At 48.1% G+C, this 23,489-nt stretch overlaps 6 protein-coding genes across 6 annotated transcripts; 2 read left to right on the top strand and 4 right to left on the bottom strand.

The window, feature by feature from the left end:
* Positions 1-3: 3 nt before the first annotated feature.
* N7482_010062 (SDR family NAD(P)-dependent oxidoreductase) lies at positions 4-1,061 on the bottom strand (the record flags this gene model as incomplete). The annotated part of the gene is made up of 3 exons (XM_056692186.1): positions 4-209; positions 271-817; positions 882-1,061. The coding sequence occupies 3 exons, from the start codon at positions 1,059-1,061 to the stop codon at positions 4-6; spliced, it is 933 nt and encodes a 310-aa protein (XP_056538143.1).
* A 4,307-nt stretch (positions 1,062-5,368) lies between these two features.
* N7482_010061 (MDR family MFS transporter) lies at positions 5,369-7,358 on the bottom strand (the record flags this gene model as incomplete). The annotated part of the gene is made up of 3 exons (XM_056692185.1): positions 5,369-5,859; positions 5,914-6,982; positions 7,038-7,358. 3 exons carry the CDS (start codon positions 7,356-7,358, stop codon positions 5,369-5,371), a joined length of 1,881 nt encoding a protein of 626 aa, XP_056538142.1.
* Positions 7,359-7,752: 394 nt separating this feature from the next.
* N7482_010060 (uncharacterized protein) lies at positions 7,753-7,950 on the bottom strand (the record flags this gene model as incomplete). Its single annotated transcript, XM_056692184.1, has 1 exon — positions 7,753-7,950. One exon carries the CDS (start codon positions 7,948-7,950, stop codon positions 7,753-7,755), a length of 198 nt encoding a protein of 65 aa, XP_056538141.1.
* An 870-nt stretch (positions 7,951-8,820) lies between these two features.
* N7482_010059 (Zn(II)2Cys6 transcription factor) lies at positions 8,821-10,110 on the top strand (the record flags this gene model as incomplete). Its single annotated transcript, XM_056692183.1, has 1 exon — positions 8,821-10,110. One exon carries the CDS (start codon positions 8,821-8,823, stop codon positions 10,108-10,110), a length of 1,290 nt encoding a protein of 429 aa, XP_056538140.1.
* Positions 10,111-11,086: 976 nt separating this feature from the next.
* Positions 11,087-18,286, top strand: N7482_010058 (type I polyketide synthase; the record flags this gene model as incomplete). The annotated part of the gene is made up of 5 exons (XM_056692182.1): positions 11,087-11,713; positions 11,770-15,213; positions 15,269-15,484; positions 15,535-16,089; positions 16,139-18,286. 5 exons carry the CDS (start codon positions 11,087-11,089, stop codon positions 18,284-18,286), a joined length of 6,990 nt encoding a protein of 2,329 aa, XP_056538139.1.
* Positions 18,287-22,406: 4,120 nt separating this feature from the next.
* Positions 22,407-23,216, bottom strand: N7482_010057 (uncharacterized protein; the record flags this gene model as incomplete). The annotated part of the gene is made up of 2 exons (XM_056692181.1): positions 22,407-22,793; positions 22,908-23,216. 2 exons carry the CDS (start codon positions 23,214-23,216, stop codon positions 22,407-22,409), a joined length of 696 nt encoding a protein of 231 aa, XP_056538138.1.
* Positions 23,217-23,489: the final 273 nt, after the last annotated feature.

The raw sequence follows: 23,489 nt of genomic DNA, 5'->3' as shown, positions 1-23,489 counted from the left end.
CATCTAATAAGAACTTGGCTTATTGGACACATAACCTCCATCCACCAATAGGACCAATCCATTGCAGTACGCCCCAGCCTTGGACGCAAGATACACAATCGTCCCTCCAATCTCCTGGGAGTCCCCAAACCGCTCCTCCGGTGCCATAGCCATGGGCAATCGGCCGTGAGTCGCCTTGCAGAAGCCGGCCATCATATCCGTGTCGAAGTCTACGCCAGTCAGCAAACCGCCCACTGTTCGTCAAATTCAATCAAAAGGAGCAGAACGTACACCCCGGTGCAACTATATTCACGCGTATTCTCCACGGCGCAAGATACGTCGCCAGATTCTTCATCATATGGGTTGTCCCCGCTTTGCTGGCCCCATAGATAAAGGCCGAGTTGTCACGCCCGAACCCGCCGACGCTGCTGACAGTGATCACTTGGCTGCGGATATACGGGCGGCTGGTTCCGGCATTGGCAATGCCGTTGCCGTTGGTCGGCGCACCAGGGGAACCAGCCCCAGTAGCACGCACCTTATTTCCCTTGTCCAGTAACTCGAGAAAGGCAAATGTCACCATCAGCGCGGCGGTGGTGTTGGTCTCGAACACGGCCGCATAGTCCTCGAAGGACTTCTGAAACCAGTAGTCTCGCACCTTGGCGATGTCCCATTTAGGCGTGGGTCGGGTGTTATGCGGGCCAAGGCTCGGCGTTGAGATGCCGGCATTGTTGATGAGGAGGTTGATGTAGCCGTCTTGGGTGCTGATGTGGTCGACAGCGGACTGGAGCTCGGTGTGTGAGGTGATGCTGCACTGGAGAGGGTGAATGTTGTTGAATTTCTATCCGGCAAGGCCACAACGTCAGTATACTGTAACCAGTGTAGTAAGGATGTAAGGAGATTACGGCTTGTTTGGCAGCTGCCTGTAGGACTTCCAATCGTCGTCCGATTATGTAGACCTTGGCTCCGTTGGCTTCGAGAGCTTTGGCCATCATCAGTCCTAGACCTGTGCCACCGCCAGTGACGACGGCAATGCAGCCGGTCAGGTCGAAGAGATTCGTCGAGTGGAGCGGGTTCAATGCCATGGTGGACTGGTGGACTTGCTGAGGAAGGAATGTCCTTGGTGTCTCTGCTGTTGATGGCTTTTGCCAATGAGATCTAGATATGACTCTTCAATGTTTGTGTCGAGCACAAGTGTCGCAGCACCTATTGCAGACGCAGATCTCATGTCGAAAAGATCGGTCTTCGGGGTCCGACTGTTACTTGACGGATGACAATACAGCACGGCGAGAATCAGCCATTGCTATCGGCAAACAAAGGGTCTCTCCTATTGGTCAATTGTTACAATATGTCAGTACATGAAGGGATAACTTACCGCTAGCAACTGATTGGTTGCTGATGGGCCCACATTCGTTTAGTATTTCATATGTAATTAGGGAGCTGAGCTGCAATGCAGCCATTATCATAGCTGAGTGACAGAGACAGAGACACATCGGATAGCGGTGTGGCTCATGGGGTATTTTAGCCTACGCTGTTTCCCCTGTTTTTCTGTTGATTTAATCAATTCTATTCATCTGAATTGGTTCCGCTTGATCTTATTCGTTATCTCTACATACTAGGCTATACAGTATTAGCTTGCTGTAACAGTTATGAGCCCGATAGCCCGTTGATATTACTAAGAAAGATACGCATCAATACGCCTGGATCTTTCTGTCAATATGAGCTTCCTAAATTAGCTCTGTGTAGCTACCTAGCGGTGGTTCGATTAACACCGAAGGACTGTAGGTCCCGCTTAAAGACCCTGCAAAATAGCCTGATTTGTATACGAAGATGCCGACTTCTGAGATGAATCAAACGTTAAATATAACCCTCTAGGACTAACGGCTCCGGTCGGAGGCTTAGTAGAGAGTATAGATTAGCTATATCGAATTAGTAGCGATAGCTATAAAGGTATAGGGATATATTAATCCCAAGCTAACAGACGATGAGGTTAAATAGCTACCTACTAAACCGAGAGATATCTCCCTCGGCTAAATGAAATTAATAGCGAGGTTAATAACCCGATAGAGCTCTCCGATACCGAATATCTTCGTTATACCTATCTTATTATACTAGTTAAAGAGGAGAGAGCGTTCTGTTATACTATTTAGAAGAACCTCGCTAATATAAACGCCTATATCCTTAAGATAACCTATCCTAAAAAGCGTAGTATCCTAGCCGATAAGAAGACTATAAGAGAGAAGATAGTTAGATTAGCCTAGGAATTTAAGCTAAAGGGGGCTACTAAGGTATAAGGCCTTAGAAATATATAGAAATAGTAAGTATCTACTCTATTTAGCAAGGCCTTAGTATTAATAGCTAAATAGCTAATAGACTAGTTAAATCTATATAATAAAGTATATATAGCGAAAGTACCTAATATCTAGCGTTATTTATATATTACCGAGTATCCTAGGGACGCTTTCGCTATTAGAGACTTCTTCTAGGTTATCCCTAGCTAGGATAGCTAGTTTAGTAATTAATATAGGGCTATACTAGATAAGAAGGAGAAGCTAAAATTCTAGGATATTATCTCGGAGTATAGGACTTACCGAGAAGTATAAAACTAGGATAAGAAAGGCCCTTTAAGCGCCGTAGCTTTCGTATCTATACTATATAGGTATTAATAGTCTAATTAAAAGCAGTCCTTATTATCGAAGAAGCTATACTACATATATAGTAGTCTAGGGTATTACTAGAAAGACTACTTCTAGATTAATACTTCTAAGAGGCCTTAAGGATAGTAGTAATATAAAACTAAGTATAAGAAGGTCGAGGATAGTATTAAGAAGCTTAGCCTCGCCGAATAGTAAGAAATCGCTAAGCTAATAAGTACTAAAGCCTTATTATTATCTAAGAAGGCTAGCTAGATAGCTTAGCTAGCTATTACCGATAGAGATAATAGCTTCGATAATCTACTAACCGAATCTATAAGCTTCTTTACCCTTAATATTACCCTAGCTATATATAACGCCGCTATATCTCTTCTACTCAAAAATAGCTAGATTATTAACTTAGGAGCTAATATCTATATCTATAACCGTATCGATCGTTTCGTAGGAGGTATAAAGGAAGAACGTTATATAGTTACACTCGGTAGTAGTAAAATCGTTACTTATAGGAAGGGTACTACTAAAGTTATTATTAAAGATCCTACCGGTAAGATTATATAGGTAACCTTACTAGATATATAGTATATCCCTAGTTTTAAAACTAATATCCTATTAATATTAGAGATTAGTAAGAACGGCTTTTTCTTTAATAGCCGCTTCCCGGCTATTACTAAGGATAATAAGCTAGTAGCTATATATAGTAGGAAGTTTAGACTCTACCTCCTAGAGTATTACTAGGGTAATAAATATATCCCGATAGTTAAAAGCCCCCTAGTAGCTTTTCCTATACTTAAAACCTCTTAGAAACTACTAGTATCTATTATATTACCGTAAATTTAGTACCGTAGGCTTAGGTATATATATAACCGACGTATTAAGACCCTTATAAAGATAGTTAACGGTATAGTAATTAAGGGAGACTTTAAGGATAATACTTAATATAATCCTAAACGATATAAAACCTATTAGCTAGCGAAATCGAAGAAGTAGATCTCTCGGAGGTTAGTAGTAAGAGTAAAGACTTATAGTAAGTTTAGAAAGATTTATTTCGACCTATTATAGCTAGAGGAAGCTTATAACGGTTATAAATAGGTCTCTTACCTATTTATTAAGGGTATTCGCCTCTATATAGCCTAGATATACGAGAAAAAGAGTAGATATATTAATACTATTATTAGCTTTATTACTATCTATCGAAATTAACTTAGTATAGATATTAGGGTCTTTAAAAGCGATAATAAATAGACCCTAGGCCTAACCTTCCGCCTATACTATAAAAGAGAGGATATTTTAATCGAATCTAGCTAGATATAGTAAAGGCTACTTTATATCTCGCTTAGTTCCTATCGAACCCTTCCCTTAATTATGTTAACGCTATTAACTAGGTTATCGCTTATCTTTATTATATACGGATAAAGGCAGTCTACTATCGAAAGCTACCTAATTTAGACCTAACGACTATATAGTTCTTTAGTGATATATTATATAGGGATAATAACGACCGGAAGAGCTTGTCTAGATATATTTATTTAATATACAGAGGACTAGTAGATTAGAAGGCTACGAAGTAGAAGACTGTAACGACGAGTACTACTAAGGCTAAATTACTAGTAATATCGGACGCTAGTAAGTCTCTATATATATAGAATCGTCTGTTCGCGGCTATTATGTTCGTTCCTAGTTACCCTATCGTTCTGTAATATAATAACTAGCAGACTATTAACCTATTAACGGGCGAATTACTTTAGCTACGTATAAAGCTCCGATATATTAATATCTACTAGTACTAGCTGCGATAGGAGGTCTAAGCCGAACGTATACCGGTATAGTAGGTTAAAACGTCGGATATAGTAGCTGACGGTCTTACGAAGCTATTACCTCGCTAGAAGCACGTCGAATTCGTCAGATAGCTAGGGATGGAAGATATTGGACGGCTAGTGGAAGGTGAAATTAATGCCTGAGGACGTCAGATGAAATGGTGTAGCAAATTGCCTACAGACATTTTACTGAGGGGGTGTGTCAGCACATAAAGGGATAACTTACCGCTAGCAACTGATTGGTTGCTGATGGGCCTACATTCGTTTAGTATTTCATATATAATTAGGGAGCTGAGCTGCAATGCAGCCATTATCACAGCTGAGTGACAGAGACAGAGACACATCGGATAGCGGTGTGGCTCATGGGGTATTTTAGTCTACGCTGTTTCCCCTGTTTTTCTGTTGATTCAATCAATTCTATTCATCCAAATTGGTTCCGCTTGATCTCATTCGTTATCTCTGCATACTAGGCTATACAGTATCAGCTTGCTGTGACACAATATTACTGTGATGGCCTGGTAGTCCTACCTCTGTATTCAGGATTTCATCATATGCTTGTCGTCCTGAATGGCTAAATGAAACTGAGCAATCTATCCTGCAAGAAGTAATATTGTACTTGGAAGGAGCATATCAATAGTGGAGATAGTTCTATCTAATGGCTGCGTGGTTTTGGTAAGAATTTGTCAAACACAGATGGGGCATGATACCGCTAGACTAAAAATGCACCATGGCCAACATTCTTAGTCTATACGGGCTTCTTGTTGTTCCGACAGAATTACCATAGACGAGAAGGGCTAAAGTTTACAAACACAATACAATCAGGCTCTTCGAAAGAATGCACCTTTCCTTACGCTCCCGTCAACTCAAGCGCATCCTCCATGCTGTAGGGCTGTGCACAAAATGCATTGTCCAGCCAGGCCACCGCTAAACTTGAGTGCTAGCATCACTATTCGGCTTCATGTTTGCTGCGCCATTGGCAGTTGACGGCCCCTTCCCAGGACCCATTCCCGGTTGCCCTGGTCCAGAGCCACCAGGGCCACCAGGGCCCCCTGGCCCCCCTGGGCCTCCTTTCTGGGCCTTAACGCTCTTCCACTCCATAAGAGCAGACGCCACAACACACGCACAGGAGGCCGCCAAAGCGACGCAAAACACGTCTGTCACCGCGTCATTGTATCCGTTCAAAAATCGTGGCAGGTCCTGAGCGCTCACGCGATCTTGAATACTCGTCACTCCGCTGTCGGTCAGGTTGGCGATATTACCCAGGTTGGCAGATAGTTTGTTGCTGTATATGGCCTGGTCCACAGACAAGAACACCGAACCACCCAAGGACTGCGCGAAGAAAATCAAGGAGATACCGATCGGAGCATCTTGGCGAGGGAGGACGGCTTGGGCGGCCAACGAGGCTTGTTGCATACCTGGATTAGATGTTAGAACGGCCTCGAACTAATGCATAGGCATAGAAAACATACTCATTCCGCACCCAACCGCCCAGAGGATCTGGTAGCCGATCCATTTGCCTTCGCTAATGTGTGGGGTGAATGTTGTCAGCAGACCAGCCCCAATAGACATGAGCACTGATCCGCCAATCATGAAGGGCGTGTAGTAGCCGATTCGATTGATCAGGAAACCAGCTATGAGACTGGCGACCGCAGATGAGATGACGGTGGGTAACATCATGACACCTGAGTGGACTGGAGACGCGGACTTGATGGCCTGAAACCAAATCGGCATGTAGTAGGTGAAAGTCATCATGGCAGCAGTGACCATGAGAGTGAACGCAACCCCGGCTGCGATGCTGCGCTGTTTGATGACCCGGGGCGGAATGGTGGCTTTTTCCTGAAGCCAGATCTGAATCCCGACGAATGCCAGCAGTAACACTCCTGCCAGAACTAGAAGAGCGATAATGCGTCCGTTATTCCAGGCATAGGTCGCCCCTCCCCATTGCAAAGCCAGTAGCAGGCACACCACCCCAGGGATCAGACATAGATTGCCCAGTGGATCCATCTGCAGGAACTGCTCGCGTATCGGGGTGCCTGCCTTGCGCGCAGGGGGCATCTGGAGCACCAGCACGAGTACCACTATAGTCACTGCGCCAATGGGCAGGTTGACGTAGAAGCACCAGCGCCAGGTAACATGTTCGGTGAAGCCACCACCAATCAGTGGACCTGTGACAGATGCGATGGCGAAGATGAGGCTGACAATGCCCGAGTAGATGGGTCGCATGTGCAACGGGACGGTGAAGAAGGTGATGATCACACTGCCACCAAAGATCCCCGATGATCCCAGGCCGGCGATTGCGCGCCCAACAATGAGTACTGTCGAATTCGGCGCCGCACCGCAGATCGCAGACCCGATTTCGAAAATGACCACGGCGGTCAAAAACACCCATTTGGGATTGTAGAACGAGTAGATCTTGCCAAACAGCAGCTGAAACGCGCAAAAGGTCACGAGATATGCGCTACCGTACCAACCGACATCGTCGATAGAGTTGAACTCATTCGTGATATAGGGAATGGCGTTTACAATAATGGTCCGATCCTGTCGTGCGACAGTCAGCGATCAAGGGAGTCCGACTGAGGAGATGCTGACCTACCAGTGCGGTGAGAAAGCCAGCAAGATACAGGGAGATGATGATCGAGTAGAGCTTGGGACCTGTGGGATACTCAACCGCAGGACCCATCCCAGGTCCAAAGGGTTTTCCACCCCCGGGGCCACCAGCGCCCCCTGGACCACCTGGAGGACCTGGAGGACCCGAAGGACCTGGAGGACCTGGGTTGGCTTCAGATTTGGCTTCGACAACACTTTGAGACTTTTCTGACGAATGCACTGATGACGGTGGCTGCTTCTCTTGTCGCATGTCGAGGGGCTGCTCTGCCACGGCTGCTGCCGTTGAGTCGGGAGTTTCTTGGGCCATTATTGATCAAACATACACCACAAAAAGAGAAGGAAAACGGGTGTTCAAGAATATTAAGTGATTACGAGAAGAAAGAACAGTGGGAAGCAAAGAAGAAGGACCAAGCGACACAGAAAACCATAGCCAGGGCCTTGGTCCCTTCCATAAGATTTCGCTCTGGGCCGTGGAGGATTAGTTCACAAAGGACAGGAAAAATACATAGTCCGGAAATGCGCTGTTTGTCGGGGGTACAGGACAGGTCGGCCTTTAGCACCGAGTCGGGCATCATCCCACGAAGGCCGGACAGGGATCTCTCCCTGATTTAAAATTCAGATGTGAATCCCCGTGGCTTTCCTGGGCTCTGATTTGTGGTGAGCGGCTCAATCAGGACGAAAAAGCGGTAGCAGTTCTGCTGTCATGGCAGACCCGACGCACCGGGACCGCGGATCAGCAGGGCACAGCCTTTGCGTCCGGTCGATCGTCGCAGTGGTTGATTTGATTGAAGATTGCCGATCCTTCGGCTGTTGCGCTGCCGCCGTCGATCGCACGGATCGGTCTCATTTCGCGGATGGCCACTAGTTCGCCCGGTATCCTTCCTCTTGGAGCGAGGCATGGTGGGTGCGGAGGCAGTTCATTGGTCACGATGCGTTCCCACGCCAGCTCCCTTTGTCTGGATGGGGTTAGATCGCTGGTGATTCAGCCAAGGGAGAGAAGAGGGGCACGACCAAGACAAGACCCGACAAGCATTACGGGTCTCCCGCTAAGGAAACGATCTCCCCACCAATTGCAGTCCATATTCGGAGTCCGAAGCAGCCAGACTAGCTGGGGCCAGGTTGCCTTTACTGCTTTGTGGCTGAAGTTTGGCAAGGAACGAATTGCTTAGCTCCCCGGCTGTCGACCCCCTGCAAGGCGCGAAGAAGCTTCGCCATCAGCGGCTAGACTAGCTTCAATGTGGAGAATGGGACTCGGCCTCAGTCTAAATCCTTCAGCCCCGCGCTAAGTGAAGCCACCCTGTAAGTAGATTAGCCTCGTACAAAAGCAAAATGGGGCCAGAAATGGTGCTGATCAGTTAATAATAGACGGAGCACCTGCATAGCGAGAGGAGACTATATTTATCACAGCGGGCAATGTTAGATAGCGGAGATCGCACGAAAAGAGTATCGTAACCGGTAGATATACAGCGTCTGCACCCGCAATGGCAGAGTCTACCGGTTCTACCTCCCAGAAAGACCAGCCGTAGGTCAAGTTACGGTCGGCCTCAGTCTAAATCCTTCAGCCCCGCGCTAAGTGAACCCACCCTATAAGTAAATTAGCCTCATACAAAAGCAAAATGGGGCCAGAAATGGTACTGATCAGTTAATAATGGACGGAGCACCTGCACAGCGAGAGGAGACCACATTTATCACAGCGGGCAATGTCAGATAGCAGAGATCGCACGAAAAGAAGTATCGTAACCGGCAGATGAACAGCGTCTGCACCCGCAATGGCACAGTCTACCGGTTCTACCTCCCAGAAAGACCAGCCGCAGGTCAAGTTACGGTCGGCCTGCGACCGCTGCTCATCCAACAAAGTCAAGTGTAGTCAGGAAAGGCCAGCGTGTCGGCGGTGTTGTTCGCTCAATCTACCCTGCCACTACAGTCGGTCCTTGCGGATGGGGAAGCCGCCTCGATCTCGGCAGCGATCCAGTAGATCTTGCTGCCATCATGACCATGGCGAGAATTCGGCGAGCCTCGAACAGTTGAAACCGGCTGCAGCAGCTACTGCTGCCACAACAGACGCAGCGGCCATCCCAAAGTCCATGCTCGGCGATCCATTGCCCTCGCCAGACAACGAGGTGATGGGAACACTGGTGCATAGCTGGTCAGGCGAGTTTGATTATGGGTCGATTCTGAATGATATCGATTCGTCCCTCCAGCCACTCTCTCCAGACCTTTCCGACATATTGGGAAATTCGACGGCAATATCTCCAGGTCTCGGTCAGCCGCGGGTATCTGACTGCCCGGGCGCCCTGCCGGATATGGTAAAGCAGCAAGACCAGTCGATGTCCAAGATGCTGCAATCGACATTCCACAATGCCGTATACGACAGGCTAACTCCAATCAGCCTCGCTGGGTTCACCTTCCCAGCCACAGAAATGAACTCAGACAATGAACAAGCGATTGACACAGTGGTTTCCACGGGACCGAGTCCGACATCCTCGTCCGATCATCAGTGTGTCCGTCGGGCCATGGAGACACTGGGCTGTCTGTATCGAGTCTGCTCGTCAGCCAACTCATCAGATTCGGGCCTCAGCAATTCAAGCGTCGATGACATCCTCCAGGTCAACGGCGGGGCGATGGAAGCCGCCGCGGCCATCCTGGCATGTCCGTGCACCAAGGACTTCTGCCTCCTCATCATTCTCGCAATAATCCCTTGCAGGGTGCTTGCCGGGTACCAGGCCGTTGTCAACATGCGCGATCCGCACATTCAGGTCCCAGCAGGCGAGACAACTATCTGTCGTCCAATTGCTGTTGGAGCCTATACGCTCGATGTCGAGGCCAGTCGCATGGTGATTATCCAGGTAGTTCTCACCAAGTTGCGGGAGCTGAGCAGGTTCGTCCAGACTTATATCGACATGTTCTGCTTCGATCCTAGTAAGAACCGCCAGGGTCACTGTGGACTGGTATACAGGACCCTGGGGTTATTTATTCAAAGTCGGCTAGGTACCACCACGGACGGGCTGCGGGAGAGACTATCAGCCCTGATGGGAGACGGGAAATCTGAATTCAAATGACAATCATGCAGGCCCGGGTGGTTTGATCCTTGGTTGTTAAAGAGGTGCTGTACGCCGGTGATTGAGTCTGGCGTTGGAATGAACTCCATTTTTGTATTTTCCATCGTCCAAACTGGAATCTGATGATACCTAGGGAGGACATAGTGCGAGAATTATAATGAACATGATCTATCCCCTTATGATGTATGACTGGCCCAACATATGCATCCAGGGTCCCTTGTCTAGTGGAGTAGTTACTACAAAAGTTTTGACCCTCGGTGAATAGCTCATACCATCAAGCGCAATACAATAAGAGTCCGTATCCTGCACAAGGTGAGGTCTGTGCTAGGCCACTAGAGCTTACATACTGTTATCCGCTCCGTTAACTTTGCTTCAGGGTGTCTAGACTGAAGACAGTCTTTACGAACTAGGGTATCCTTTGCCATCTCTGACCATATGCTCAGTCTAAACAGGGAGAGCTCATGCTTTGCCCAATCGGCATATCTTGCAAGTCAGGGCTACTTTTCAGATGTCGTCATATAGAAGATTGTGACGAATCGGCTCAAGACATTATCGGGGACCGTGAATGTGCTCTAGGGACTGTGCGTGGTGAATTGGGACGTTTTCTTCGGTCCCCGATCCTCGACGACAGCCACTGGCAGTTCGTTCCCCGACTCGGTCCTCACGGGCATCAGTCGATTCGTTCCCTGGCTTCCAGGGCTACCGCGGGTTTGTATCTATTCTGAATCCAGTTAGTGCTGAGAGGCACACCTGATACTGTAACAGCCCCCATTCAGCGTCCCACATGCGAAGCGAGATGATATAGTATGGCAACTTGGATGTTGGAAAAGGAAAAGACACGGAATGTCTAGTAGACATAATGCACCAAAGATCAACACCACTATTAAATTCAGCTTATTTTCCTCGGCTACGTCTGCATGCCCGAGGGCTTCTTTCTCTTTCAAATTTGGTTGACCAATTATCCTCCAGGCCCGGCATGGCGCAACATTATCGAATTTACTTGTTTGGAGACCAAACATATGATGTGGATGCTCCCTTGCGGGAGCTCCTACACCATTCAGACCCAGTGTTGACGTCTTTCTTCGAAAGGGCCTTGCAGGTTCTGCGCCTCGAGGTCGGTCAGCTACCCAGTGAGCTCCGTTGTACTTTTCCTCGATTCTCCAGTATAGCCGATTTGATCTCGCGGCGAGGGGACACTGGACTTCACCCTGGTCTTGAAATGGCCTTGGTGCTAATCTATCAATTGGGGTCTTTCATTCGGTTGGTCCACTTCCCTGCACAGTTCATCGGGCTCGTACTTACATCAAGCAGGATTCACTCAGAAGGGGGACTGGAGTACCCTACGGCTTCTAATACTTACCTGTTAGGCCTCTGTGCTGGGGCATTTGCTGCTGCGGCAGTTAGTTGTTCACGATCCTTGGTGGAACTACTTCCAATCGCCGTACAAACGGTAGTGGTCGCTTTCCGAACCGGTCTGTGTGCCGGCAGAATTGGAAACTGTATTGAGCCAACTGCCACTGGCTCCCGGGAATGGTCGATACTGGTTGCGGGAATGGACAGCCAGACGGTCGAAGATACTTTAGAACAATTCTCTGCGACGAAGGTAAGTCCCATGATATAGACTCAGAGCCCGAAGGTATTGACTGACATGATTCGTAGTCCCTCCCTCGCATGTCTCGGCCTTATATCAGCGCATATGCTCCCAACGGTTTGACCGTCAGCGGTCCTCCTTCAATTCTGGGTGAGCTACGACAATCGTCCGCATTCGCGCGTGCAGCCTGCAAATCAATTCCGATACATGCCCCCTATCATGCTCCCTTGCTTTATACGAAGGAGGACATTGACGAAATCGTCGACTCCACGATCAAGAACAATTGGGCGTCTTATATTGCCCAATTGCCTGTGATATCAAGTGGCACCGGACGCTTGATATGGGCCGGCAACTTTCGCGCTCAGTTGCAGTCTGCAATCGAAGATGTGCTTCTTCAACGAATCCATTGGCTCAAGGTTCAGGATGGTATTAAGACTACACTGCCGTCTTCGTCCATGGTCAACTATGAGGTCATTCCCATTGCGACCCATGCAGATCCTCTCTTGTCTCGGGCCTTGCAACAACCGATAATGAACCCAATCCTGGCCCTGTCAGAGAAACAGGAGGATCCGCCGACTCCGAATAACAGAGCCAAGATTGCCATCGTCGGTATGTCTGGTCGATTCCCAGGCGCCAACAACACGGAGGCTCTTTGGGAGCTCCTCTCACAGGGGCTGGATCTGTGCAAGGAGGTTCCTGCCAACCGATGGAACGTCAACACGCATGTCGATCCGACAGGCAAGCGTAAAAATACCAGTAAGATTCGCTGGGGCTGCTGGCTCGATAATCCCGAACTATTCGACGCCCGGTTCTTCAACATGTCCCCTCGGGAAGCCCCGCAAGTTGACCCGGCGCAGCGCATCGCTTTGCTCACCGCGTTTGAAGCCATCGAACAAGCTGGTATTGTTCCTGGTCGTACGCCGTCTACGCAGCAGGATCGTGTTGGTGTCTTCTTTGGCACTACCAGCAATGACTGGTGCGAGACCAACAGTGGGCAAGACATTGATACCTACTACATCCCCGGAGCTAATCGCGCATTTATCCCTGGGCGAATCAACTACGTCTTTAAGTTTAGTGGACCGAGTTATAGCACTGACACTGCGTGCAGCTCCAGCTTGGCGGCTATCCATCTGGCCTGTAACTCTCTGTGGCTGGGAGACATTGACACGGCCATTGCTGGTGGTACTAACTGTCTAACGAATCCTGACATGACCGCCGGATTGGACCGTGGTCACTTCCTATCCCCAACGGGTAATTGCAAGACCTTTGACGATACAGCAGACGGGTATTGTCGTGGTGAGGGCGTGGCTACGGTTGTGCTCAAACGATTGGACGATGCTCTGGCTGACAATGACCCTATTCTGGGACTGATCCTAGGGGCATATACGAACCACTCGGCCGAGGCAGAGTCCATTACACGGCCCCATGTCGGCGCACAAAAAGCCATCTTCGAGCGTATACTGAACGAGTCTGGAGTGCATCCGTACGATGTTGATTACATCGAGATGCATGGCACGGGCACTCAGGCGGGCGACTCACGTGAGATGGCTTCAGTGCTGGGTACATTTGCCCCATACTCAAATGGCCATCAGAAGCGCCGGGATGAACAGCCTCTATATCTTGGCGCAGTGAAGTCTAATATTGGACACGGCGAGTCTGTTTCGGGTGTGACTGCGCTGGCCAAGGTGCTGCTGATGATGCAGAAGAACATGATCCCTCCCCACTGCGGCGTCAAGACGCGCCTGAATCAAAAGTTTCCCACAGACCTTGCCGAGCGCAATGTGCATATCCCTTTTCAGGCCCATGTGTGGCCACGGCGTCATGACCAACGAGGCCGGCGTGCCTTTATCAATAATTTTAGCGCTGCTGGCGGAAACAGCTCGATATTGGTTGAGGATGCACCAATGCCTACTCGACTGGATTGTACCGACCCCCGTTCCTCCCATGTGGTCACTCTATCTGCCAAATGTCCCTCCTCTCTCAAAGGCAATGTCGAATCACTTTTAAGATATCTGGGAGATATTTCAGGTAGCGACGACGTGGCAGCCACTCTTCCCCAGCTTTCATATACTACGACAGCCCGACGCATCCATCATCCGCACCGGGTTGCAGTGACAGGTTCAACTATGGCCGATATCGCTTCCAATTTGCAAATGGTCCTGGAGGAAGGATCAGCCTTTCCCCGTTCAGTGCCATGCCCTACTGCCGTGTTCACCTTCACCGGTCAAGGTGCACAATACCCTGGAATGGGTGAACAATTGTTCAAGACATTGTCGCTCTTCCGGTCTGAGCTACGCCGCTTCGACCGACTCGCCCAAGGCATGGGATTCCCGTCATTTTTGCCAATCTTCCAGTCTGGGCTAGGAAGTCGGCTGGATGACTTCACTCCCACGGTTGTCCAACTCGCGAATACATGCATGCAGATTGCACTGGCTCGCCTTTGGAGCTCATGGGGGATCAAGCCTTCCGTAGTGGTTGGCCACAGCCTCGGCGAATATGCCGCACTCAATACTGCAGGAGTGCTGTCTGATGCAGACACCATTTTCCTCGTTGGCAAACGAGCGCAACTGCTCGAGGAGAAATGCCAGAGGGGAACTCACGCAATGCTTGCAGTCCTAGCATCAACCTCGTTGATCGATCCTGTTTTGCTGGACAGCAAAGTGGAGATTGCCTGTATCAATGCGCCCGAGGAGACGGTGCTCGCTGGTCCAACCGCACAGATTGCAGCTATACGACAGAAGCTGACGGCGCAGAATGTCAAATGTACCCTACTTCAGGTACCCTTTGCATTTCACTCCTCGCAGGTGGATCCAATCTTAAAGGACTTCGAGGTGTCAGTCAAAGGGGTCACCTTTCGTGCACCGTCTATTCCCGTGATCAGTCCCTTATTGGGAACCGCCATTACTGATCTGGGCACTTTCGGTCCCGAATATTTGGCACGACATTGTCGTGAACCCGTCAACATGCTACAGGGCTTGCAGAGGGCGTCAGCGGCAAAAATCATCACATCAAAGAGCATGGTGATCGAGTTTGGACCCCATCCAGTGGTCTCCGGCATGGTGAAATCGTGCCTTGGCAATGAAATTACTTGCCTATCCACGCTCCGCCGCAACAAAGACCCTTGGACCATCCTAGCGGACAGTATTGCTGCTCTGTACCGGGCTGGCGCGGATATCAACTGGTCCGAATACCACCGTGATTTCAAAGCGGCACAACGCGTGCTACCTTTACCGTCGTATGCCTGGGACTTGAAGCCGTACTGGATTGAATACAAGAATGATTGGGCCCTGCACAAGGGTGATCTTGTCCCCGACGGCAATGCTGATCCTGTTAAGACCGTCCAAGCCCCTCCTCCTCCGCCGCCGCCAACGACAACCACACTCCATCGGCTAGTGGAGGAGAAGTCAGATTCGGACAAATTTGTGGTTATATACGAATCAGATGTTTCGCGCCCGGACTTGAACCCTCTCGTGCAGGGACATAAAGTGGAAGGCTTAGGATTGTGTACACCAGTAAGTCTGCAGCTGCAACCATCTGACCACAAGCTAATAATTGATGATTCAACAGTCGGTCTACGCGGACATTGGGTTCACGCTGGGCAATCATTTCCTAGATCGATTCTCCCAACAGCTTAAAGAAGGCGGCGACAAAGTTGTCGATGTCACCGACATGGTGATTGAAAAGGCCTTAATAGCAGAGAATACTGGTCCCCAGTTGTTGCGTGTTGCTGCTGAGCTAGATTGGTCGTCCAAAGTGGCTGCTGTGAGATACTACAGTGTTGATGTAAGATTATGCCTCGACTCATGCGTACATTCTGTGCTAACATTTATCAGCTGAATCACGTCGAGACCATACAACATGCCCGCTGCCGCATCCGCTTCAGTGACAAGTCCGTCTTTAACTCTCTCGCCAAAGATGTATCCGCCGTCCGAACACACATTGGAGCCATGCGCGAAAACTCCTGCAAAGGGGCCATCTTCCGTTTCAATGGACCAATGGCGTACAATATGGTCCAGGCGTTGGCGGAATTCCACCCCGACTATCGGTGTATCGATGAAACGATCCTTGACAACGAGACCTTAGAAGCTGCAAGTATGGTCAGCTTTGGGGATGTGAAGAAGGGTGGCAATTTCCACACGCATCCTGGATTCATTGATGGGTTGACACAGTCTGGTGGCTTTGTCATGAACGCCAATACCAAGACGAATTTGGGGGTGGAGGTTTTCGTGAACCACGGCTGGGATTCGTTCCAGCTGTATGAGCGTGTCACGGATGATCGGCAGTATCAAACATATATTCAGATGAAACCTGCCGAAGCAAATCAGTGGAAGGGCGACGTCGTAATCCTCAGCGGTGACCGTCTGATTGGGAGCCTCAAAGGGTTGACGGTAAGTGTTTCGTCCTGCGAAACATGTACAATGCTGACCAGAACAACAGTTGCAAGGTGTCCCAAGAAGGATCTTACGATACATCCTCAAGGGCAGCGCAAAGCCGAGCAAAGCCAGCCGGACAGATTCTGTTCCTCTCAGAGCTCCTCCTCAGCCCGTGGAGAAGAAAAGCTCCGAAAGAGAAAATGGACCTCCCGATCCTGAAATGGTCTTCTCTGCAGAATCAGTAGCATTGCCAGCTCCTGCCGTCAAGCCTCAAACCCATAATTCAGCACTGGCTCGGGCTCTTAGCATCATTTCTGAGCAGAGCAATGTTCCGATTACCGAATTGACAGACGATGCGGCCTTTGCAGACATTGGCATAGACTCTCTCCTTGCGCTGACCATCACCTCTGCTTTCAGCGAAGAACTTGATCTGGATTTGGATTCCTCTTTCTTCATCGAGCATCCCACGGTGGCCGACCTCAAGCGATTTTTTGGCGGCTGCTCTTCCATCTCGCAGGATAGTGAAGTAATCATCCCGGCTGTTATCCCTCAAGTCGAGTCCCGAAGCATGGTGCAACAGCCGGTGGCAGTACCATCAACAGATAGGAGTGTTGTCCCTGATATGTTGAGCCAAGGGCGACAAATCAACCCTAGCACAGACAACCATAACTTTTTTCAGTCGGCCGTTCGCATTATTGCGGACGAAAGCGGTGTCAATGCTGACGATCTCACTGGGGAGACCGTATTCGCGGATATTGGCATTGACTCTTTGCTGTCACTGGTCATTGGCAGTCGACTTAGCGAAGAGCTCGGGCTCGACACTGACGCAGAGTCTTTCTTCCAGAACTGTGTGACCTTGCAGGATCTGCAGAACTTTCTTCAAAATTGCAGCCGATCACCTTCTCTACAAGTAAATTCCCAACCTAGCGCCACACAGACCACGATTGTCTCTCCACCTGCAGATCAAGCTGCGTTTCCTCAGGTCTCGCAGAGTTCACCTGATACGACGGCAATCCAGACCCCAGCACAGTCGGAACGATCGCCTTCAATGATAGCTCAATCTACTCCGCCGAATGAGCCAGGTCCCTCATTCCTAGAAGTCCTGCAGATAGTCAGCGAGGAGAGCGGCGTGAACGTCAGCGATCTTTCTGACGAGACGGTATTTGCGGATATCGGCGTGGATTCGCTGCTCGCTTTGGTGATTGGGAGTCGAATCCGCGAGGAGCTTCTATGGGACCTGGATGTCGAGTCGATGCTGATTAGTTATCCTACCGTCCGAGATCTGAAATCGCAAATGGGAGGAAGAGGGCTGGTGTATCAAGCTAACCAGAATCTGTCCAATTCGTCCATTTCCACTCTCTCGTCCTCATATCCTTCCAGTGACAGCGTCAGCTCGGTCGCTGAAACGCCCCAGTCCGAGCTATCTGCTCCTGAACTCGAAGCCTGCATCCTAAACGCCTCGTCTGTCGTCCTGCAAGGCTCGCCCCGAAATGCGGAGAAGATCCTGTTCCTCTTTCCCGACGGCTCAGGTTCAGCCACCTCATACGCCTCTCTGCCACGTATCGCGGCCAATGTTGCCGTCGTTGGTCTCAACTCGCCCTTCCTTAAGAAAGACGTCAAGGGGCACTGCACTGTAGACGAGCTTGTGGGAAGCTATCTGGAAGAAATCCGCAAACGCCAGTCTACCGGACCCTATCACCTCGGCGGCTGGTCCGCGGGTGGTATTCTGTCCTACCGGGCGGCTCAGATGCTTCTCGCTTGCAATGAGCAAGTTCCCAGCTTAATCCTGCTGGATGCCCCTCCGCCAATGGGATTGGGAAAGCTGCCGCAGCATTTCTTCGATCATTGCGACGCGATGGGCATCTTCGGCCAAGAGGGCAAAGCTCCCGAATGGCTTATTCCACATTTCAAGAAAACCAATGACATTCTCAATGGGTACTACGCGACGCCTTTTGCGGTAGGTGGAGGTCCCGGCAGGACAGGAATCATCTGGGCAAGTCAGAGCGTCTTTGATACCAAGAGATGCGCTCGACCGGCACCGCATCCTGACGACACGGAGGATATGAAGTTCCTCACTGAGGCACGGAAGGATTTCTCATCGGGAATTTGGGGTTCATTGTTCCCGGGATCTGAGGTGGTTGTGGATAAGGTAGATGGAGCGGATCATTTCTCCATGATGGTAAGCATATCCTCTACTTTGGTCCGCTATTGATTATTCGAGGATTGCATCTTTTACTAACACTGGCATAGCAAGAGGGCAGATATGCACAGCGGGTAGCGGGGTTTTTAAGCCGGCTTTTGTCAGCAATTTGAAGCACGGGTGCTGACGACATTATGATAGTCATTTATGTTATTCTAGTCGTGTTGCTGGCTTCTTGTCAAATACTTTGGTTTTGCATATCTACCCTGAAGTACTATATTACTAAAGAAGTCTTAACGTAATTATCGCACGTCCTGGTCACTTCCTACGCATCAAGAATTTCAAAATCGATTATCTCAACCAATATCTATTAATTTATCTAGATAAAGCGAATTTTACATTCTTTGATCTTGTGACCAATTTCCCAACTCCGACTACACCTAGGAGATGCCCTAGTACGTGGGGGATCTGCCTGCATAGGTAATTCGCCCTGCGTATGCGATACTACCTTATCACCTTCCACCGGCTATTTTAGCTATTTAACTAGTAGTAGACCTTCTTTAACCGATAGACTACCCTTATGGGGTATTATTCCATGTGACCAGTTGCGTTTCTGGCGCTTCTTCTTGTTCGCTGCGCTCATATTAGCGTTCTCTTAAGCAAGTAATTCAGTGTTATATAAGGCAAGATAGTAACACTTAATAATCTAATCTAGTAAGATCTTCGATATTGTTAGAGGGCTATTTAACTATTACTTTAGTAACAACTTAAGTAAGGATACTTGCTTAGTTATATAATTAGACTACTATCCTAGGCGACTTTAGGGTGAATTAACTAGATCTACTACTTCGTCTGCTACTTAGTAGTATAGGCGTTCGTCGGGAGATATTTAGCTTTAAAGGACCCTCTCTACGGAGGTCCATCCCAAAAGTCTTTCGATTTTTGCTTTTTCTTACCATACCTAATCTAGTCTAGGCGTTTTATTAACAGTATTCATCTTGTTTTATACCCCCTGCCCTCTTTATATTCATTACCCCCTTCTAATCGTATAATCTCCTCAATATGCCTAGGTAGGCGCTCAATCCACTGTTGGATACGCTCCTGTGGCAGTGTATACCATGCCTCACCCTACGCCTTTATAGCTTCTGCCCTACTCTTCGGTGCACCTTTCTTAGTTGTATAGCGCTTCATCCATAGCCACGCAGGTTCAATTGCATTTAAATCTAGTAAATTGCCTAGCCAAAGTAAGCGCGAAACACTAGCTAGATCGAATACGACCTATTAGTGTTGATACGCGTGGGCAGGCGCTTTATCCTCTTGAACAAGAGTATCCGACCGATCAATCATACACTCTTAAGCAAAAGGTAAAAGCTTCGGCACTAAGATTGTAGTATTATATCGATACCAATCAATTCCACCTTTTGCTTTACTTCGAGTAAGCTTTCCAGTCTTCGCAGTAAAACGCCATTCAGGCTTTTTACCAGGTGTTTGGCCTCGAAGATTAATCCGGCGAATACCGCTCGTAAGATCCCATTCAGCACGTAGCTTAGGCTCGAGATCAGCGTTCCAAGAATCAATCAAAGCCTCAGAGTTTCGGCACTCAGCAGCAGTCTCAGGAAGCCAGCAGTAATAAGGGCCTTTTTTATCATAAGAAAAGCTACCCCAGAACATAAATTCAGAGCTCCCTTTCCAACGCTCTCGAATACAGCTTCGAAGAAAAGCCTCATCCTTCGTACGCCAGATTCGATAGCCTCCGCGGCGGTAGAGTAAGTTTACAGAGGTTTCGTCAGTCCAAATCACGTTTTTAAAATCGTCAAGGGTCCAATGTTAATATTCAAGACACCAATTCAATCGATCAGTACGCATTCGGTCGGTTAAGCCAGGCTTTCGTATAGGTTTAGTCTTCTTTAGACCAGCGCCCCTTAGCACACGCCATACAGTCGTAGCTGAAATATCAAGTAGCTCGCCAGTGCAAGTTTTCTCACGTCCATATCGATCACGTCTAACCTTAGCTAACACAGTGGTCTCAAGCTCAGGCGTATGCTTTCTTAGGCGGCCAGAACGAGACGCATTAGCGACGTAGGCATCAATTAAGGTAAAAGGTCGTTTTAAAGGATCAAATCCACGCTCAACAGCTCGCTTATAGATTGTTTTGACGGTTTCGGTAGGTATACCAGTCCAATCGGAAATATAGCGAGGTTCAACACCAAAAACAGACATCATAATTGCGGTAGTACGCGTAGCGATATCGTATTTAACCATAGTTAAGAGATTAGTAGAGAGATTGCTAGAGAGATTGATAGAGATTGAAGGAGGGGTAAATGCCAGAAGGACCGGTATAGCCTAAAACGACGCTAGTACTATTCAAAATTACTAGAAAAAGCAAAAATCGAAAGACTTTTGGGATGGACCTCCGTAGGTTAATTAGATTTTACCTACCCGTAGCTTGACCACCCTCCCCCTTACGGGTAAGGGTAGTTAGTCTAACTTCCAACGCAAAAAACTTTCTAACGCAAAATCTACCATACTCTATCACCTTCCAATTACCACCACCACCCATAAACGTACTATAATTCATTGAGAATTAATTATAATATTATCTAAATAGTACTAGATTATATATGAAAAAGAAACAATTCAATTGGACCAATATGGCGCATCGCATCTATATATATATCCAGCGCATAGAGTAGCCGAAATCTATACTATCTGCCAATTTATACCCTTAACGAGCTATCTCCCTCTGTATCTACCTCGAAAAGGCTAAAGGGCTCAAACATACCCTCGATACTTCCATCCCATGCAGCTTATTGGTTTTTCTCAGCGATTTCCCTCTCTATAGCCTCCTTGCGAGCATTCTCTCTGCGTACCCGCTATACCCACTGCTGGTTCTCTTTTTCAGTCCTCTCGGCTATCCTTCTCTTTGTATCGCGCGGAGTAAGCACTTTAGCCTTGGTAATCTGCCGCTTTGACCTACTGGTAGAAGTGTACTCGGTCTGAACCCTTCTATACTTCATAATTACCGAATCCTTAAGGATACTCTCTTCGAATTCGGTGACAGTAAAGCGTTATAAGCGCTCAATCCTTCGGTCAACCTTCTCTTTCCTCTCGGATTCATCTCCTAAAGGACTCTTAATAGCCCTTTGTAGCTTAGTAAAGCTTTTCTTAATACTCCGTAGAGTATTTAGTAGTTCAATTAAACTAGATAAGAGGGTAGGTAAATCGTTAGACCGGGTGCGGTCTATACCGCGCGCATCGTCCCCATTAATCTAGTATCCCCGAAGTGGTACGAAATCCTCTTCCTCACGGTCGGTAAGAGGTTTAACTATCAATTCAGGGTTGAAAGGATAGATTCTACGCTTTCTAAAGCTTCCACGAATGATTAATAGTGTAAAGGTCTCTTAACGAATCTCCCGTATACTACGGAGGAAAACAGCTTTATCGGTAGGATTACTACCCTATTAAATAACCGTACGATTCCAACTGCGAAAGTAGGTCTTATAGGTTAAGAAAGCATCTCCGTCCAGAGGTTGTAGGAGATATATAGCGTGGGAGATAAAGCAAAAGGGTAGGATTCGGGCCTGCTCGCAGTACTCGAAGAATTCGGCGGTTAAGTGTGTAGTATGCCCATCAAAAAGCAGTAGGCGTGGCTCATCTATTTAAGAATAATAAGATTAGCGCCTTAACACTTCAGATCTCCAGTAGTTGCATCTAACATACTCTTTTGTACGCGATTTTTAGTGTGTTTATCAAAGTGTTGAAGCCATTCAAATGCCAACTCCGAGTTAATATAGCCAGTAGACGCCACAGAAATCACCTAATCATCAGGCAAAGGCTCTTCAAACCACCTTTCAAGAATCACCGAGCCTTCGAAGATGAAGAAGGGTGATATTATAAAGCCATCAGCCGATATACACTCAATTGCAGTAAGGCTCTCTCGAGTATTAGCCTTCTCTACACAGGCGCTTCTGCGGCCAATTGACTTTGACCGATTAGGCTGTTGGCCTAATTGAAAGCCAGTCTCATCGAAATTGTAGATATTATAGTGTTTTATCTACCGAATTACTAGTTCTAGGCCGTCAAACCAGTTCTGAATTTCTGCGGCAGTGAGCCGCGCACGATCTGATGAGATAATCTCATCAGCTTTTGGCCCTAAATTAGGATCTACTCGCTTGATAAACGGATAGGCCCATTAGTGATTGACTAGCTTTAGTCTAGGAGGGCGATCCTTAGCCCTAGCTAATCGAGGAAGGACTGGTAAGGTTTTCGGTAAGGTCGCTTCGGGATGGTCTCTTTCGTACTGCCGCCAAAGTAGGAGATTTGCAAAGTCCTCAATATCTCTACCGTTAAATTTGATATTGAACCGGCGGAGGTTATCAATTGTCCTTAGGATTGCACCCTCTTGGGCCTCAGTAAGTAGGCGTGGGCAGTTCTGGTTGCCAATCTTTGAAGAAATCCCCTTGGCCCTGCGCTGTAGCCGCCAGTAGGAAACGCCATAATCGCGCGCCAAAGCCGATAGATTGCGATTTTGATCAGATTTATAAGCTTCTAGGGCCTTTTGAATTTGATCCTCTTCTTTCTCGTACGATTTAGGCATGGTTATGGGTGGTAGTGGTAATTAGAAGTTGATAGTGTACGCTAGATTTTGCATTGGAAAGTTTTTTGCGTTGGAAGTTGGACCACCCTCACGTACAACGGGAGGGGGTCTTTCAGCCATGGGTAGTGCTTGATCGCGCGCAAGGTCATTCAAAGCCATCCGGAAGCATCGTTCCAGATCTACATATCGCTTTAAGATATCTTCCAGAATCTCATCATCGGCAAGAACTGCCCGCCGACGAATTTCCTCCAACAAGGATTCGCCAAGGATTGCAAAGTGTTCCAAGGCATCCTTTCCAACCCTTAAAACAAAGACATCGTCATGCCTTGACAGCTTCCGATTGCTTCCATAGCTGACGCATTCACAGTAGGTTCCCCCGGATGTGTAGACGCCAACTTCATACATGCGATGAAGGAACATCAAAAGGTAAGAGGTTGTAACATAACATTGCAGCAAAAGAGGTAAAGAGTTGCCGAGAGCTTCAAGCTGAGTTTTGTGTCTCTGGAGATCACGAATTGCACAAGCCACGCAAGTCAAGCATCGTTTTCGGGTGTCCCCGCCGAGTTTTCCTCGCAAACTAATGGTATTTTTTATTATAACTTCTGTCTGAAGATAGATGTTTATCATACCATATGAAATTTAGAAAAGTTCCAAGCGTATGGAACAGAGTCAAGAGGA

This window comes from Penicillium canariense, assembly GCF_028826845.1.
Source record: "Penicillium canariense strain IBT 26290 chromosome Unknown utg000008l_segment0_segment0, whole genome shotgun sequence".
NCBI lineage: Eukaryota > Fungi > Ascomycota > Eurotiomycetes > Eurotiales > Aspergillaceae > Penicillium > Penicillium canariense.
The sequence above is the reverse complement of the archived record's forward strand: the minus strand, read 5'-3'. Positions and strand labels throughout refer to the sequence as shown.